Genomic DNA, 20,155 nt, shown 5'->3' on the forward strand with positions numbered 1-20,155 from the left:
TTCTCAGGGTATATGCCCAGTAGTGGGATTGCTGGGTCATATGGTAGTTCTATTTTTAGTTTTTTAAGGAACCTCCATACTGTTCTCCATAGTGGCTGTATCAGTTTACATTCCCACCAACAGTGCAAGAGGGTTCCCTTTTCTCCACACCCTCTCCAGCATTTATTATTTGTAGATTTTTTGATAATGGCCATTCTGACTGGTGTGAGGTGACACCTCACTGGAGTTTTGATTTGCATTTCTCTAATGATTAGTCATGTTGAGCATCCTTTCACGTGTTTGTTGGCAATCTGTATATCTTCTTTGGAGAAATGTCTGTTTAGGTCTTCTGCCCATTTTTGGATTGGGTTTTTTGTTTTTTTGATACGGAGCTGCATGAGCTGCTTGTAAATTATGGAGATTAATCCTTTGTCAGTTGCTTCATTGGCAAACATTTTCTCCCATTCTGAGGGTTGTCTTTTCATCTTGTTTATGTTTTCCTTTGCTGTGCAAAAGCTTTTAAGTTTCATTAGGTCCCATTTGTTAATTTTTGTTTTTATTTCCATTTGTCTAGGAGGTGGGTCAAAAAGGATCTTGCTGTGATTTATGTCATAGAGTGTTCTGCCTATGTTTTCCTCTAAGAGTTTGATAGTGTCTGGCCTTCTATTTAGGTCTTTAATCCATTTTGAGTTTATTTTTGTGTATGGTGTTAGGGAGTGTTCTAATTTCATTCTTTTACATGTAGCTGTCCAGTGAACAAGGAAATTTTAATGTTAAAAATGATCAACTCCATCACTGTAGAAGGTTTAAAGTGAAATCTGCAGAATATTCTAAAGCTGAGGGAGTGTCCAAGGAAAGAACAGATTGGAAGGGGCCCTCTCCTTCAATCAGTAATTCAAAGCTTGTTGAAAAATTTGTAATGCGATGTGAGGTGTGCCAGGAGCCCAAGCCAGGCCTGGTCCATAGCCTCCAGGCAATTAGGAAACATCCCTCTGGGGTACTGGCTGGCAGGGAGCACCTTGAGAGAGTCTGAGTCAGGAACCTACTTGCAGGCTGAGTGATGAAGTCCTAGGATGTGTGTGCCCATGTCTGGAGGGTCACTGGAAACAGCCTTCCAGGGAGCTGGTGTGGAGGCTGGCAGGTTGGTGCCTAGGGAAATCAGAGGCCTGCTCATCAGCAGGATGATGCCCGAGGTGCACAGACTCTGCCATGGGAAGCTCCAGCGAGGTGGACACGAGGCTAGGCCTGGGGCTGTGAGCTCACAGGCATGTTCTGGACACACAGCTGGGACATAACATTAATGGATGCTCCCATGGACATGCCTCTGGCAGCAGTGCAGGTGGAGGTAGAGAAGCAAACAGAAGCACACTGGATCCAGGAAAGGTTTCTTCTTCCTGCAGTGTTCCTCCACAGCGCCATCTACTGACACAGCTTAATATTGTACTCACTGCAAAGGAGAAACGCGAAAAGGGGGATATCCAACTATCCCAGAGCAGGTATTGACCGGTAGGTTTGGAGCTGACAGGCAACAAATTGATAACTGTTGCAACAGGTGCAATGGAAAAGTAATTTGTGGAAGATTAGTGTAATGGGATACCACTCAGCACTAAATAGAAAGAACTACTGATATAGGCAACAGCACAGATGTATGGCAAAAATGGCACGTTGAACGAAAGAAACCAGACACAAGAGTAAATACTGTCATATGAAATTCGAGACCACATGAGACTCATTTATAGGGAAAAATGTCAATCAGTGTTGCCTGAGGATTTGGGGTGGATGGTATTGACTGCAAAGGATCACAGAGGAATTTGGGGGACATGATAGAAACATTCTAAATATATCTGGATTGTGGTAGTGGTTACATAGGTGTATGTATTTATCAAAATGCATCCAACTGTACCCTTAAAATGGGTGCTTTTTTTTAATTACCACAGTAAGTTTAATGTACATTCATCATCTCATATAGATACAAAAATAAATGAAAAAGAAAATAATATTTTTTCCTTGTGATGAGAACTCAGGATTTGCTCTTGTAACAACTTTTATATGTAACATACACCAGTGTTGATTATATTAATCATGTTGAGGATGCATTTTATTTTATGAAAATTATACCTCAGTAGCGTCTATTTTTAATTGAATTGTCTTTTTTTTTTTTTTTTTTTTGGCGGTACGCGGGCCTCTCACTGTTGTGGCCTCTCCCGTTGAGGAGCACAGGCTCCGGACACGCAGGCTCAGCGGCCATGGCTCACGGGCCCAGCCGCTCCGTGGCATGTGGGATCTTCCCAGACCGGGGCACGAACCCGTGTCCCCTGCATCGGCAGGCGGACTCTCAACCACTGCGCCACTGGGGAAACCCCAGTGTCTATTTTTAAAATATCATCTATAAATCAGATACCTGTGCTTGTGTAGGATGTAGAATACCATTGCCTTCCAAACCCTGCTACCTTGTAAATTCCAGGATAAAGGCCTTTTGAGAAAATCACAGCTTTGATCCAAACACTGGAAACCTCCCTCTTCCTGCAGGAGGTGGATTCTCAGGGCGGAAATGCCTTAGAGGTCATAGAGGATTATTCTGGATTATTCCTGGCAATCAGACGAGATGGTGGGCCTGGAAGGAAGTTGCCCAGGAAAGTCCAATCATGTTCTCTCTGGGGGTAGGCCCCTGCATTCTTCTCTAGCTCAGCCACCACTGGTCTGGCATCTTTCATGGTTTGGTCATAAGCACAGGTGGTGTGAGGGGACAATGACAAAGGGAGATGCCCTTCAAGACTGGCCAGCCCACCAGGCAGGGATAAGGGATGCAGGAGGAGCAACTTGCCTAAAGAAAAGGAAACTCTCTAAAGATCCTGACAGCCTCTGAAAGTGGGAGGCATCATGGATTGACATAGAACAGTAACAACTGTGAATGGTAATACTGACAATTATGAGAACAAATTGCAAAGAAGTTGCAGAAGTCTGGCATGCAGCTCCTTTATAAATGAGGCCTAATGATGGGTAGTGACCCAGTAGCTGGTGCTGGTGAGTGAGTGGAGAGCCCACAGTCTTGATTTGTATGTGTGTACTTGCCTCAAAACTCCACAAATCTGTAAAATATAGGCTGGTTACAAAAGTCTTCACCTCAGCAAAACCAAAAGAAATCTTGTGAGTTTGAGAATTTCAATTCCTAGGTCTCAGGCATATCAATGGCCCAGAGGGGGTTTACTGAACTTGCCTTATGAATATATGTATACAATGAACTATTTCTCCTCCTAACAAGAACACTTAATGTGAATAACGGAAGATTGACTAGAGCACCTTTTAACTCAGTGCTCCTGGTGCTGGGCTCCCATCCCAGCAAGCTCCCACATGGTATCAAAATTGGGCATGACCCCGATGTTCATAGCAGCACTATTCACAAATAGCCAAGACATGGAAACAACCTAAATGTCCATCGACAGATGAATGGATAAAGATGATGTGGTACATATACACAATGGAATATTACTCAGCCATAAAAAAGAATGAAATAATGCCACTTGTAGCAACATGGATGGACCTAAAAATGATCATACTAAGTGAAGTAAGAAAGACAAATATCATATGATATCACTTATATGTGGAATTTAAAATATGACACAAATGAACTTATCTATGAAACAGAAACAGACTCACAGACATAGAGAACAGACATGTGGTTGCCAAGGGGGAGGGGAGGTGGGGGAGGGATGGAGTGGGAGTTGGGGGTTAGCAGATGCAAACTAGTATATATAGAATGGATAAATAACAAGGTCCTACTGTGTAACACAGGGAACTATATTCAATATCCTGAGATAAACCATAATGGAAAAGAACATAAAAAAGAATGTATATATATGTATAACTGAATCACCTTGCTGTACAGCAGAAATTAACACTACATTGTAAATCAACTATACTTCAATAAAAAAAGAAAGAAAAAAGTGAGCTTGTGTAAGGATGGTCGTTTTGGAATTCTCCGCCATGGTGGAGAGTTAGAGGTAATCTAGGTATTCATCTATCTGGGGAAGTGGATGAGTATAACATGGAGGAGACACTCAGCGGGATACAGTGCAGAAGTTAGAAGCACAGATGACATACACACACATAGATAGATCTTAAAAACAGAGTGCTGGGTGAAAAGGCAGTAAACAGACTAAAGTCTAGCATATAATACCATGTATGAAAATTAAAAGTACAGCTCACAGGGACTTCCCTGGCAGTCCAGTGGTTAAGACTTTGCCTTCCAATGCAGGGGTATGGTTTCGATCCCTGGTTGGGGAACCAAGATCCCACATGCCTCCAGCCAAATACCGAAGACAAAACAGAAGCAATATTGTAACAAATTCAATAAAGACTTTAAAAAATGGTCTGCATCAAAAAAATCTTAAAAAAACAGCACAGCTCACAAAATAATACCATATATTTTGCAAGAATACACACACATACACGTCAAAATATTTTGAGAGTTTTTTGTTTAATAAGGGGAGTAGAAGTGAGAAATGGGCATAGAAGGGAGTATCTAAATGAACAAGAAAGGGACCTTGCCCAGGCCGATGATAAAAGCATGTTATGAACTGTGGCCAAATGGACCTCAACTGATCGACATGTTATAGAAGCAAACCGAGAGCTCCAAACCAAGAGTTTTGGACTGTATAAAAGGGCCAGGAGAACAAGAATGTCTCAGGAGAATTCCACTCACGCCATCCTCAGGCCAAACCTGCCTCGTGCTACCGAGCTGATCTCTGTACAGGGTTATGGCGACTGGGAACTGTTAGCGCGGGACAGCGTGTGTCTGCGTGTGTATCAGTGTCCATGACATCGGTGTTGAGATGCACATGGGTTAGAATTCAGAGTCCACTTGCAGTTTTCCCTAAGCTTTACTCCCTGTGGAGTCTCTTATATAAAAATAATACGATCTCCATTTATATTTGATGTAAGGAATGGGAATGGAGACATGCACTAAACCCAGGCAGCAAGATAACCAAGACATGGGAGTAGCTGAGAACCCCATCTTGAGAAAAAGACCCTTAACTGAGGGAGGTGTCCCTCCAGGTTGTACGCCTGCTGGTCATCATCCAGTACCCCCCATGTCCACCAGGTCACCAGGATTCTGCATACCACATTCCCAGGAGTTCTGGGATGGGCCAGGTGCCCCACTGGTAGGGACACAAGGCCCCATGATGGAGAGTGGGAATCATCAGGCCTGGTGAGGGCTGGTTGGGGCAGATGTCCTAGCAGGAGCAGGGGCGGCTTATCTGGGCCCAAGGCCCATTGCAGGTTGGGGAAGAAGCAGGGTGAGGAGGAGGGGCAGGGGTCAAGGGAGGCATGTGGGAGAAGAGCGGAGCAAGTTGGAAGGGGTGGCGAATGAAGGGGAGAGGGAGAGGAGGAAGGCAGGTGGGAGGAGGAGCAGGGGGACAGGCCAGGGTAGAGGTGACACAGGCAGGGAGGTGGGAAGGGGCAAAACTGGTAAGAGGAGGGAGACAGTCTGGGCATGTGGTAGGAAGAGGACCAGTTTGGTCTGAGTAGCTGGTGACTGAGGCAGGCACAGGGTGGACAGACAGGGAAGTCATAGGGATAAGAGGCAGGACAGGAGGAAGGAAATGAGCTGAAAGCTGAGCTGGGGCAAGGGGAGAAGTACGATGAAGAGGAGGTTGAACAGGAATGAGACAGGGCAGCTTCTTCTTCATGGCTCTCCGTTGAGAAGTGATGGGCTCAGTGTTCTGCATTCTCTTTGCTTGATGCCATTATGACTCAGATTCCAACAACAGAGAGTCCAAAATTCTCTGACATTTTGACTTGGAAGAGACCTTTGAGATCTGTGAGTACAGCTTTCTCCATCTTATAAATTAAGAACCAAAGGCCCAGAGGGTTGTCCAAAGTCACCCAAAGGTTAGTTAGGGGCATAGTTTGGGTAGAATCCAATGCAGAGCTCATCAAAACAATCCCAGGCTGACCAGGGAGTGGGTCAAAGTGCAAGGCTCTCCAGCGTGTGGAGGCGGCCCCTCTGCACATTAGGGCCCACCCTGGATAGAGGCAATGTAGGTGCCCACTCTCCATCCTTGAAAGGCACCTTCTATCCCTGTCTAGCTGTCGTCAGAACCTGCAAGGAGCCTCTTATCTTCCCACCATTGAAAAGCCTGCTGCATACGCACAGAAAAGGGACTGAACATGAGGGAAACACTAATGCTGACCGGTTCATCAAGCAATAACTGAGCTCAAACGGCCCTGGGGTATGGGCACTGGGGGAAGAAGGACCTGGAGCAGGGGGATGGGGATGGGTCAAGGAGAATTTAGAGCCTCCCTCTAGTCATTGCATTAGACGTTCCCACACGTTTCTCATTGTTTGTCTCATTAGACATTCACCAGACAGGGATGTTACCTCCATTTTAAGGAAGAAGAAACTATGCCCAGAGAGGCAAATACACTTGCCCAGGGCACCCAGCCTTGAGTAACAATACCAAGACCAGAATCCTGGCACCTGGTTCTGCGCTCTTTCCATTAAATGACTACACTGGGAAGTGGGATGGGAACACAAGGGGACAAGCCCCTGAACCAGAATGAGAATTTGGTTGAGTTTAGAATTTTAGGTTCCATGTTATTTTCTCTCAGAAATTTGAAGCTATTGCTTCACTGTATTTTTAGAATGAGGATTGTAAATTTTCATCTGAACTCTGAAGTCAACATGATATATACTCCATTGATAGGGAATCTGTTTTCTTTGTGCTTTTAAGATTTTTTTTCTTAATCCTTGGTTTCTGAAATTTCATTACAATATTCCTTTTTCACTTTATTCTGCCAAGTCCTTGGTGAGGTCTTTCCATTTGAGGGTTTCATCAGTTCTGGGAAATGCCTTTGAGAATTGCTTGAGAGGTCTCTCTTCTCCGGTATCTTCCCTTCTTCTGGAACTCTTATTTGATGGACGTTGAAACTTCTGGACCTGTCTCTTAACTTTCCTTTAAAACATTTTATATCTTTGTGTTTGGGGGATATCTTTTGAAAGAATTCCTCAGCTTAATCTTCCAGCTCACTGATCTCACCTTCACCTGCATCCATGCTGCTATAGGGCCTCTTCTAGTGAATATTTTATTTCAGATTAAGTTTCCGATCTCCAAGCTCTTTAGCTGCTTAACGTCTATGATGCTGTAACCTCTGTCACCTCTGAGAATACTAATTTTTCTAAAGTCCTATTCTGCTTGCTCTGTTTCCTTGGGCTCTTCTGCCTCTGTTCTGTCTCTCTCTTCTATGATTTTAGAATTCATCAAATGTTTAGGATTCTTGTGCACTCATTTTTGTCACTGACAGTCCTGTTAACTAACCTAGTTATGGTATTCAGGGATTCCTAACAGTTTCTGGTCCACTGGAAGAAACGCTTGTTGGTTACTAGCATTGTAATAAATTTATTAAAATATTTTTTCTTTCTTTTCTATGATTCAGGGCAGAAGAGGGAGGCTAGGGTATTATTAAGCCTCCCACCTGGGACCAGAACTTCTGCTTTATCAGTGTATTCTGTGCTATTACCTTATGTATGTATGTATATGTGTGTGCATGCTCCTTTCCCTGAACTCTTAATAGGCTGTATTAATTAGCATTCTCCAGAGAAACAGAACCAATAGGAGATATAGAGAGATATAGATTATATAAATTTATGTTAATTATATGAGTGATAATATATGATTGTAGTATATGTATAGTCAATATATTATATATTTAGATAACATTTATAACATGTTTAATTAAAATAATATATTAATGTGATACTTACTATATCAGAATTTATTATAAGGAGTTGGTTCATACAATTATGGAGGCTGGCAAATCCAAAAACTTCAGTGTGGGCCCACAGGCTGGAGAACCAGGCGAGCTGATGTTCTAGTTTGAGTCTGGAGGCCATTTGCTGGAGAATTCTCTTTTGCCTGGAGGAGGCCAGTCTTCTGTTCCATTCAGACCTTCAGCTGATAAGTCGAAGCCCATTCACACTATGGAGGGCAATCAGCTTTAACAAAAGTCCACCTATTTAAATGCTAACCTCACCCCAAAACACCCTCACAGAATAATGTTCTTGTTGATTGTTAGGACCTTTATATATAATCCAGTTATTAATCCTTTGTTGGTTTCAGATGTTGCACCTATTTCTTTGCAGTTTGTCATTTTATTTGCCTTTTAGTTTATGGAAACTTCTGTAAAGACATTTTCATTTTTGTGTAGTTAGGCTTGCCTAAGTCTTACTTCATGATTTGTGTTTACCTCAGGAAAACCTGACAACCACTAGGTTACAACAAAAACGTTCTCCTCTGGTTCCCCTAAAATGTTTACATTTAGCTCTTTAAGGCAGTAGAAGCAGAGGTTAGGAACCTGGATGCCGAAAGAGACTGCTTGGGTTGGAATCATGGCTCCCATTATGAGTATGCTAAAATAAAATTAGTTTCATATGAATTTTGCCTATTTAGTCAACAAATATCTTTTAAGCACGTATTTGATGCCAGACACTGTTTATATAATACAGCAGTAAACAAAACAAAACCCCTTACCATTATGGAACTGACACTCTAGTGGATAACAAGCTAACATTTATTGAGCCCTCACTACTGTCACTCACTTTACTAAATCATTTAATCCTCATAACAACCTTATAAGGTAGGTACTATACTATTATTATTCCCATTTTTCCTATAAGGAAGAGGAGGCATGGAGAGGTTAAGTGACACCTCCCCACCCCCACCCCAAGGCCACACAACCAGTAAGTGGCAGGGTCAGGGTTTGAACTTGGGCGTCCCATCTCCAGAGCATGCGCTTCAAGCCCTCACTACACGATGCTATCTTCTTCCGTTGTCCAGAGGCGACATCGGTGAGGGTTAGGCTCTAGTTTCATAGGGCCAAATAGTGTTCCAAAAAGGCGGTGCCAGTTTAGGATTCCATCAATCCTTCACTCATGCTACCAATTTTTATTTAGCGACTCCTATGCTGGCATTCAGTGAGGGACAAGACAGACACGCTCTGTTGTCACAAAGTGATGACCACATAATGGGGACACAAATAAACAGAAGGTCCTTAGGAAACATGTGCCCAGTGCTGACAGAGGAGACACTGTCAAGCACTAGGAGCGTACCTGTGTCAGACTTGGTGGTTCAGGAAAGAGAGAGCAAACTTCTCAGGTAACCTTGTAAGAAGAATGGCATCGCGCGGGTCACGTGGCTGGGGAGGAGCCTGTGCGGGAGTAGGGGTTGGGAAGAGGAATTAGCTGAGCCGGCGGGGTGGGGTTACTATGGCAGCAATGTCGGTGAAAGGAAATAATAACGAAGACCTGGCGGCGAGAGAGAGCAATGGAGGTTTAATTGAGTTTACAAGCTCCTTACAAGCGGAGTTTTAGGGAGTTTCTGCAAGAGATTAAACTGAACAGCAGTCCCTTCTAGAAAGGCTTGGTAAGCCACCTGAAAGAGAATGGACTTCATTCTATGAAAGGTGGGGAGGCTCCGAAGGCTATTAAGAAAGAGGAAGACATTTCTTTTTCTTTTTTTTGCGGTACGCGGGCCTCTCACTGTTGTGGCCTCTCCCGTTGCGGAGCACAGGCTCCGGATGCGCAGGCTCAGCGGCCATGGCTCACGGGCCCAGCCGCTCCGCGGCATGTGGGATCTTCCCAGACCAGGGCACGAACCCGTGTCTCCTGCATTGGCAGGCGGACTCCCAACCACTGCACCACCAGGGAAGCCCGACATTTCTTTTTTTTTAAATTTATCTATTTGTTTATTTTTGGTTGTGTTGGGTCTTTGTTGCTGTGCGCGGGCTTTCTCTAGTTGCGGCGAGCGGGGGCTGCTCTTCGTTGCGGAGCGCGGGCTTCTCATTCCAGTGGCTTCTCTTGTTGCGGAGCACGGGCTCTAGGCGTGCGGGCTTCAGTAGTTGTGGCGCACGGGCTTAATTGCTCCGCGGCTGTGGGATTCTCCTGGTCTAGAGCTCGAACCGGTGTCCCCTGCCTTGGCAGGCGGATTCTTAAGCACTGCGCCACCAGGGAAGCCGAAGGAAGACCTATTTATAATCACGTTTTAGGGACTTGCCTGTCGGTCCAGTGGTTAAGAATCTGCCTTCCAATGCAGGCGACGTGGGTTCGATCCCTGGTCAGGGAATTAAGATGCCACAGGGCAACTAAGCCCGCGCGCTGCAACTACTGAGCCTGCACGCTCTAGCGCCCACACGCCACAACTAGAGAGAAGCCTGCGTGCTGCAACGAAAGATCCCTCATGCCGCAACGAAGATCCCGTGTGCCTCAACTAAGACCCGATGCAGCCAAAATAAAATTAAAAAAAAACAAAACAGAATCATGTTTTAGAAACACTACTCTGACTCCAGTGTGTGCAATATAGTGACCAAGGAAGCAAATTCAGTGAAGAAGCTATTGCACTGAATCAGGAGAGAAAAGTAGAGTGGCCTCAACTGGGCCAGGGATAGTGGGAGCAGTTTGAGATGAATTAAGGAGGCAGAATGGGCAGAACTTGCTGGCTCATTGGAGGGAGATATGGGGAGAATTAAGCTTAACATTCAAGTTTCTGGTTTAGGAAACAGGGTGGATGGGGGATACTGGGAGAGCAGGTTTGTTTGTGGGGAGGAGGCATGAGAAGGTGATGGGTCCTGGTTTTGACCTATTAGGAATTGTGTGCATAGCAGGACATCAGTTGGCATTTGGGTGGTCTGCCAGAAGCTCAGGAGAGAGATCTGAACTATGGTTGCCCTTTTGAGAGGATTCTGCAGAAATATAATCTTCAAAAGGCGTGTAGAGTGAGAAGGGACAGCACCTGGGACCAAGGAACAGCAGTTATGGCCCAAGACACACTGAGGTGCCCACAAAGGAGACTGGAAATGGCAGTTCGAGAGGCAGGAGGAAACCCAGGAGCAGGGGGCATCATGGAACCCACGGGAAGAGAATGTTTTAAGATGAAGGGAGCAATCAGGAGGGGGAAAGAGGACTTTCTGCATTTAGCCAGAAGATGGTGAGAGCAATTTTAATTCAGAGTCAAAGTGGCTGGTCAGGGACTATGAATAACCCCTCAGGGTACCTGCATCTCCAGCCTTTCTAAAGATGCTGAAGCAAGCTGCCTTCCCTCGAACACCCCCTACACTGGAGAATTAAGGAAAATGGGTTCAGTGGGGGAAATAATCCATTAAGCTATCCACCCTCATGAGTATGCTTTAGGAGATTAGGGGAAAAACCCATAACTGAATCAATGTGATTGGCTTTCCAGGGTGGTTGTAACCCAATCCCATCAAGGAATTCCCTAAAGGTGGCAATAAATAGAGCTAAGGAGAGGGAGTGTGTTCTCCCTTCCAGGGAGAGGCAGCCTGGGGCCTGAGTGAGCCCTTGCTCATCAGGGAGCACCCTTCCTTGTAAGCCTTGCTCAGCACAGCTTTCTGCCTGCTCTGGTGAGTCTCAACCTGGTAGAAGGGGCTTCCTTCCCGGCTTCCTTTCGTAAAATTATGCTCACTCTTTGCTCTCTATGCCTTAGGCATGAGGGCAGCCAGAGAGGTTATCTCAAGAAATACAGCCTCTCAGCTCCTTCTGGTTTAAATGGATTTGGATTTGAATTGGAAGGTTTCCCCACTTAGGTCAGAGAGAATACGGCAGAGCAGAGGTTGTTGAAGCTACAGTGGTGGTGGTTGATCCACGGTGGGCTTTAGGAGCTGTGAGGCAGGATTGCTCTGCCTGCAAGTCAGTTGCAGACGCCTGCGCTCTGGACCTCAAAATATAGGCCTGGGGGAAAAAAAGAAGAAGAAGAAGAAACAAGATATAGGCCTGGAACCTGCTAACCTCTCGGGCTTTCCCAGAGGACTTGAAAGTCATTTCCCGAACCAGCGACACCAATTCTGCTGCAGTAAAGTTCCCTTCTCTTTTTCAACTTCACGTTGGGAAAATGACTTTCTCTTCCACATCTCAATTTCCCCTAAACTTTGGCAAGTGAAGAGACATCAATCTGGTTATCCAATAGGACAGAGGGCGGGGCCCCGCACTCCCACTACAAACTTCGATTCCACACGGCTGCTTTGAGCATGACTTATGTGCTACGAAGAGCCAAGTTGCAGAGCGGCTCCATACACCAGCCCACGCACAGGTCCTGAGCAGACCAGAGAGCTCGGCGCCTCCCTCTGTCCAGCGGGGGATGAAGTCCTGCAAGCCCAGCAACCCGGCGGCGGGAGCGCGTGCCGCGCCCCCGTGTGCGGGCGGCGCCGAGTGCGCGGGCACGTGCGCCGGGGAGGGGCGGCTGGAGAGCGCGGCGCTCAGGCGCCTAGCGGCCAACGCGCGCGAGCGCCGCCGCATGCAGGGGCTCAGCATGGCTTTCGACCGTCTGCGCAGGGTGGTACCCCAATGGGGCCAGGATAAAAAAAACTGTCCAAGTACGAGACCCTGCAGATGGCGCTGAGCTGCATCATGGCTCTGATCCGCATCCTGGCCGAGGCAGAGCGATTCGGCTCCGAGCGGGACTGGGTCAATCTCCAGCTGTTGTCTCTGCCAACAGCTGGTGTCAGGGTCTCTCCCTGTGCTCAGGCCAGGTTGGCAGGGAGGACGTGCCCCCAGGCCAAGGCCCTCCGTGCCTCTTATTTTGTGTGAAAGCAGGAGGGCAAAGCAGGATATCTGAATTCTGGGCGGTGGGACCTGGGCGGGGCGCGGGGCGTGGTGTCCACCTCCACTCCATTTTTTCACAACAAACCAACCAATCAAATAAGACCTTTCGTTCCTTCAAAAAAATAAAATAAAATAATTAAACGCCTACAGCACTGAAAGCCACAAACTCTACCCTCATGGGGCTTCCAGTCTATTGGGGAAGAGATAGGATAATATAATACATATATAAAATATAAATTATCTAGGTTATTTCACGTTGACTGGTGCTCTGGAGAAAAATAAAGCAGGGGAGAGGGACAGGGAGAAACAGGGTGGTAGGGAAGGTGCTTAGGAGATGGCTGTGTCTTAGAAAACTCTTCACATCAGTAGATAGGAGCTCCTGTAATTTTAATTGCTGAAGTACTTCGTTTCACTTGTTTATCAAACTCCCCACGTTTATGATGGTTTCCCATCTTCCCTTATTCTGAATCACTTGACAGTTGTTGTATAGCACTCTTTAGATTCTAACAAGGATAACATTTCTGAAGTCAGCATGTGTTTTATATTTCCTTGCTAGGTTCCTGGATTCCAGCAGCTGGTTTTGGTGTCCTGCTTCCCTCTTCATCCCTAGCTGGCTCACCCTTTGCACCCTCAGCTCAGATGCACATGGCCTCCAGAGGCAGCAGACGCAAGCCCCGGAGCATGCCACTCAGCTTGGAGGGAATCCAACAGAACCAGCGGATGTGGCTGGTGAAGCTTCCTAAATACCTGTCACAGCAGTGGTCTGAAGCTTCTGGAAGCGGTGAAGTAGGGAAGTTGCAGATTGCCAAAAATCAAGGAAAGTCTGAAATCTCATTTATTTTGAATAAGGAACTTACAGGCATTCGGGGTACAGATGGACAACCTGCCCCGGTCACTGTTCCCAGGGAGCACCAGCTTGTCTTGCAGGGGGTCAGAGGGCAGGTCCTCACAGTGCTGACTGAGCATGCACCAGATCAGCTCTCCCTGGAAGGAACGGTGGTACATCGGGGAGAATGCAGACCTACTCTGAGTGAAAACTACATGAGGCTGAAGAGAAAGCAAATAGAGGAGGCTTCCAAACCTGCCAGAACCGTACAGAAACTGGAGAGGGTAGTCACGACCAATTATAAACCTGTTGCCAATCATCAGTACAATATTGAATATGAGAAGAAAAAGAAAGAAAATGGAAAGAGAGTGAAGTCTGATAAAGACCAAGTTTTAAGCTTGCTATTTGCTGCCTTTGAGAAACACCAGTATTATAACATAAACGACTTGGTTGACATCACTATGCAACCTGTGGTGTACCTGAAGGAAATCTTGAATGAAATCGGTGTTCGTAATTTAAAAGGGCCCCACAAAAACACATGGGAGCTAAAAGCAGAGTACCGGTATTATCCGGCAGCAGCCAAGAGTGAGTGAGACAGCGCTTTGTCAAGAAGCGTCAATATGAGCGTGACAATCTTCTGACGCTAAAAGTGATGTGAGGCTGTGCTATTATTGCTAAGAGATAGGGCGGTTAAATATCTTTTTAAGTATTCACATTTAGGTTGTAAAACAGGCAAATAAAAAAAGATGTAAATGGAGAAAATGTTGTCTGAGGACTGCCCGTCTTTGCTGCATCCCCAAAGAGCTCAGCTCCTCTCAGTCTAAAGAGAAGTGTCATCAGAAACTGGACAGGGGTGGGACCGGGGGTGGGCCTGGGGTGGAGGGCAGGGTTGGCTGGGGTAGGCGTGGAGGCAAGCACATTCTACATTCTAAAATTACCGAAGAACACAGTTGTTTTTGAAATGTTTAAAACGTATGGTCCTTTCATATGCAGAAACATCAATGAAAAAATATTTAGAGTAAGAGAGTGAGATAATTAAAACTGGCAGGTGGCAGGTAGAGGAGGATGGACTCGGACTGATGGAGTGGAAACAGGCTGCATTAGAGATCCTTTCCTTACTTCAAGGGAGTTGTGAGTTGTATCTTAAACTTGGATCCCTGATCGTTGCCTGAGACATCTTTTCAAGAGATTCCACTCCGGCAGCAAGCACTGAAATGAAAATTGACAAGGATAATGGCAACAATGACAATAATAATGGCTAACATTTATGCACTTGGTGTAAGCTAGGTGCTGTGCTTAGGACTTGATGTCCTTTATTAGATAATTTTTTTCTTTCAGCAGCTCCATGAGGGAGGTGTGGAGTCTCTCTTCTGCTCTCCCACCTCATCCTTCAAAGGCTGCTGAGGGATGTGGGGTTGAGGAAGGGTCTTGTTTTTTTTTTAATTTTTATTTGTTTTGGCCGCGCCGGGTCTTAGTTAGACGTGGAGGTCTGGAGGCCAGAGGAGGTCTGTTTCACTGCGTTGTTCAGGGTGTTCTGCTGCACGGGGACCAGTCTCATTCCTGGAATGTGCCGCGACAAGGGGTACAAATGTTTCCTCTGGGCCAGGAGCTAGAGAGGGAGTTGGCGTGCTGTCATCCAGGGTCCAACAGGGCTGTCTGGAGGAGTGGAGAGACCTTGGTCGACGTAGGCTGAGAAGTGGCATCTGATGCCTGGGCTGCAGAAGGAATCATAAGCAGACACCTAGAGCAGAGGTGCCTTCTCTGCGTCAGGCTTACTGAAGGAGAGACGCGTCAGTGATGGGAAACCTCCGAAAAACCAGCTCAGCACCTGTGAGAGCACTGGCCTTCTTCATCTACCAGAGCCAACCAGAGCTGGCTTACACCAGAGGGCTTGAAATCAGATCTCAAGAGTACCAGTTCACATACTGCTTTCCTTTCTCCTCCATCCTTACACGTTGGCGGGTCCCAAACAGTGGTTCATGAATAGGGGAGGAGACAGCAGGAAGCGAGGAGGCAGCAGAGTGATGAAGCTGTCCCCACGTGGGGAAGGTGAGAGGGCCCAACACTGAGCCCTGTCTGGGCGTTCTGATCACTCTGTCAAGACTGTTTGGGACCTAAAGTGACTGTAGGGCTATTTACTTCCTAGAGAAGAAAAGGGCGGGTTTGTCAGAGTCTCTTCCAGGGAAGGAGGTTACTCCATAAATGAATATTAAAGAGATGGTAAGAGGCAAAAAGAAAATTAGTTTGATTAAGTCTTGAATGTTGCTTATTCAACTGGTAGGGTGAGTAACTCGAGTCAGGGGAGTAACGTGAAGGCAGCCAATGTTGTGTGACTTTAGTCCAACCACAATCAGCTGCTGAGTACAGGCCCAGAGTCAGAGTTGGGGTTATCAAGGGTTGGAGGTTTTCTAGGTTAGTATGATGGGTGGAGAGAGGGGAGAGAGTTGAAGCTGTTTACAAAGATTTATAATGATGGAAAGGTGGAAAGTGGAGATAGGAGGGGAGGGACAGATAGTGGAAAGTAAACGGCATCAAGTCCTGGGAGACCCCAGTGGGGTCGAAGAGTTACTGGAGTGTAGGTACCAGAGAACCTGAACTGCAAAGACAGGAGGTGGTGGTCAGTGACGTTAAGTAACTTCTGTGAAGTCATAAAGCCACCAAGAGGGGAAAGGGTGGCCTTCCATCAGTTAGACTGGTAGTCCCCAACTCATGCTCATTGTTTCTGTTCTATTACGAATGCTTGGAATAAATTTGACCTTTCCATCTTCATAACATTCCCTTCTGGAAACCATGGTGTCAGCCTGAATGAATACTATATTTTCTACTACCAATTTTCTCGTTTTCTATAGTTTTTCTAGGAAATAGTTCTTAGGTCCTCCCATACTCTCCCTTCCCATTTATGCTGAGCTAGGTCTCCATCTGTCACATACTTTCTAAATAATGTCTCTGCCTGAAACAACAAGTTTTGTTTATTCCACACCTGGTATAAAACCTTAAGTGATTCCTTATTCACTGCTTCAAGTCATAGATGTCTACCTAATTTTCTAGGCCATCCACACTTTCTCCTGCTATTACTGAGAGCCTTCCATGAAATCTGAGTTCCAGTTACTCATAAAAGATGAATAAAGGGAATCATGCTCTATGTGATCTCATCGATGTCCTCAAGAGTAACAATTCTTATTGAAGTTCCAGGATGCTCTGAGTGACGCATGTAGTGCTGGCCAACCTGGGCTAGCTCCCAGAGAGGACACGCGTTTCCAGTCCAACATGGAGGGGGAATGAGTAGACCAGCCTATCCCATCAGATCGCGTGGCACAGGACTTGCACTCAACGCATTCTTCTTAAATGAGTGAATGGCTTTCAATGCACGAACATTTACTAAACCTATCCATCCAATTAGACTGCTAAGGACAATTTATGGTTGAATTTAAGTCAATTTGAATAGGTAAGTGAAGCCCTGGAAATTTTAAAAGCAAGTGAGGAAAGTGGCTTCAAGGACTTTATGGCTATAGAAGGTTAAGAGTATTTGGAATGAAATGAATATCAAGATCATACAAATACATTTTGAGGATTGCAATTCATTTAACTAGAACAATATGACTAAATTGAGCAAAGCATGGCTCTGTATCCCAAATGTAGAGAGGCGCTAACAATTATATTCAGAACTGGTAGAAAAGCAATTATACTCCAGTAAAGATGTTAAAAAAAAAAAAAGAAAGAAAGAACTGGTAGAGAGGGAGATTGAGAGACAGGGAGAGAGTGCCAGCTACCTGGTACTACCAAAGCTACCTGCTTTGTACTAAATTCCTCTACTTATACCATTAAAAAAAGAACTTATTTTATATATAAAATAGATAAACAACAAGGACCTACTGTGTAGCGCAGGGTAATAACCTAAAAGGGAAAAGAATCTGAAAATGAATATATATATTATATAATCATACAAGTGTTATATATATAATCAGTTTGCTGTACATCTGAAACTAACAAAACATTGTAAATTAACTATACTTCAATTTAAGAAAAGAACTTATTCAATGCTTATTTATTTTTGTCTCCACTGAGAGTCTTTTAAATAAGTCATAGTTGTACTTTTTTTTATTGAGGTATAATTGACATATATCATTATATTAATTTTAGGTATACAACATAATGATTCAATATTTGTATATACTGTAATATGATTATCACGATAAGTCTAGTTAACACCTGTCACCATACATAGTTACAAAAATAGTTTTTTCTTGTGATGAGAACTTTTTTTTTTTTTTTTTTTTTTTTTTTCTTTTTGCGGTATGCGGGCCTCTCACTGTTGTGGCCTCTCCCGTTGCGGAGCACAGGCTCCGGATGCGCAGGCCCAGCGGCCATGGCTCACGGGCCCAGCCGCTCCGCGGCATATGGGATCCTCCCAGACCGGGGCACGAACCCGTATCCCCTGCATCGGCAGGCGGACTCTCAACCACTGCGCCACCAGGGAGGCCCCGTAATGAGAACTTTTAAGATTTACTGTCTTAATAACTTTCAAATGTGCAATATAGTATTATTAATTATAGTTACCATGCTGTACATTATATCTCCATGACTTATTTATGACTGGAAGTTGTGCCTTTTGATTCCCTTCACCCATTTCGCCCCCTACCCCTCTGGCAATTACCAATCTGTTCTCTATGGTATGAACCTGTTGTTGTTGTTTGTTTTTTTTTTTTAAATATTCCACACATAAGTGAGACCACAACGTATCTTTCTCTGTCTGACTTATTTCAATTAGCAAAATGCCCTCAAGGTCCATCCATATTGTCACAAACAACAAGATTTCCTTCTCTTATGGCTGAATAATATTCCCTTGTGTGTGTGTGTGCTTGCGTGTGCATGCATGCATCACATTTTCTTTATCCATTTATCTATGGATGGACATTTAGGTTGTTTCCATATCTTGGCTATTGTAAATAATGCTGCAATAAACATGGGGGTGGAGATATCTTTTTGAGTTAGTGTTTTCCTTTTCCTCAGATAAATACCTAAAAGTGGAATTGCTGGATCATATGATCGTTCTATTTTTAATTTTTTTTTTTAATTTTTGAGGAAACTCCATACTGTTTTCCACTGTGGCTGTACCAGTTAAGCCATGGTCATCCTTGATGTCTGAGTGAACGAACTTGCAATCAGAATTCTGGATGGTGAAGGGACTACACACAAGAAGCCCATCAAGGATTACCAAGAACTACACACTTTGGAGATTATTTAGCAGCAGGATAGCCCTGGCCTAAGAGACGTTACTCCTTTCCAATTCTGAAGCTCAGCATGAAGGCAAAGGGCAGATGAGAAATAGATCAAAAGTAAAGATGACAATCGTAGTCACTTGAGGGTAACATTTCCAAGATTTGGGGAATAGGGACAATGGGAGAGGAGAAAAGTAACTCCCTAAGTGAAACCTGACAGCCATTCCAGGACTTAGGCATTAATTTAACAAAGCTTAACACAAACCAAAACTTTAACGAAAATAACTATTTCCTATTTAAGAGGAATTTTTAAGTTGGGAGAAAGGCTTGATAAAGAAGTTGATTTAACTGCTTATGGGTGAATTTGCCAAGGATGCTTTGGTGTTCCAGATAGCCCAGGTTAGCTGGAGGAATCAGAGGAGGTAAGGGGAATGGTTTGTCTTTATCCTCCATAACGTACCCATGTGGACTGATCATATTAGTTGCTTAATAGTAGATTATTAAAATAAAGGCTTAAGCTGCAAGGCTATATTGTACAGCACATGGAATATAGCCAATATTTTATAATAACTTTAAATAGAGTATAATCTATAAAAATATCGAATCACTATTTTGTACACCTGAAACTAACATAATATTGTAAATCAACTACACTTCAATTAAAAATAATAATAAAGCTAAGTAAGTCTCCTAAAGGGACTTCCCTGGTGGTCCAGTGGTAAAGAATCCACCTTCCAATGCAGGGAACATGGGTTCCATCCCTGGTTGGGGAACTAAGATCCCACATGCCATGGGGCAACTAAGCTCACACACCACAACTACTGAGCTCACGCGCCTCAACTAGAGAGCCCGTGTTCCGCAAACTACAGAGCCCACGCTCTCTGGAGCCTGCATGCCACAACGAGAAAGAAGCTCGCACACCACAACAAAGAGCCCCCTCGCTGCAACGAAAGATCCCACATGCCACAAGGAAGATCCCGTGTGTCACAACGAAGACCCGACATAGCCAAAAAAACCCCCACAAAACAAAAAACCCCCCAAAACTCTCCTAAAAATAAATTTAAAAAAATAAAATAAAGGCTTATTTGTTAGGGTGCAGTGAACCCTCCAAAACAGTGATCCCCCTCTATTTCTGCCCCCAAATTTCTCACCTTTAGTCCCAGATGAGTGTGCTGGCAAAGCACTTGGTGAGGAGGCTTCTCCTGACCATGGCTTGTCTCCTGAAGGGACCTCATCCTTAGCTGTTTGTTGATTTCAGGGAAGCCAAGGTGTTAAATGTCTTAAAATTTCATCAAAATAGGATGGACAGGGACTTCCCTGGTGGTGCAGTGGTTAAGAATCCGCCTGCCAATGCAGGGGACACGGGTTTGAGCGGGTTTGAGCCCTGGTCTGGGAAGATCCCATATGCCACACAGCAACTAAGCCCATGCGTCACAACTACGGAGCCTGTGCTCTAGAGCCCAAGAGCCACAACTACTGAGTCTTCATGCCACAATTACTGAAGCCCGCGCACCTAGAGCC

General features: G+C 44.9%; 1 protein-coding gene and 1 pseudogene across 2 annotated transcripts; both read left to right on the top strand.

Moving 5' to 3' along the window:
* Nucleotides 1–12,125: 12,125 nt before the first annotated feature.
* On the top strand, nucleotides 12,126–12,574 carry LOC308605234 (transcription factor ATOH7-like; annotated as a pseudogene). Its single transcript has one exon. The product of its transcript is annotated as a transcription factor ATOH7-like (transcript).
* A 660-nt stretch (nucleotides 12,575–13,234) lies between these two features.
* On the top strand, nucleotides 13,235–14,008 carry LOC308612989 (general transcription factor IIF subunit 2-like; the record flags this gene model as incomplete). Its single annotated transcript, XM_081225851.1, has 1 exon — nucleotides 13,235–14,008. One exon carries the CDS (start codon nucleotides 13,235–13,237, stop codon nucleotides 14,006–14,008), a length of 774 nt encoding a protein of 257 aa, XP_081081977.1.
* Between the last annotated feature and the right edge of the window lie 6,147 nt (nucleotides 14,009–20,155).

Source organism: Mesoplodon bidens (assembly GCF_964165515.1).
Source record: "Mesoplodon bidens genome assembly, chromosome: 2".
In the NCBI taxonomy this organism is placed as follows: Eukaryota; Metazoa; Chordata; class Mammalia; order Artiodactyla; family Ziphiidae; genus Mesoplodon; species Mesoplodon bidens.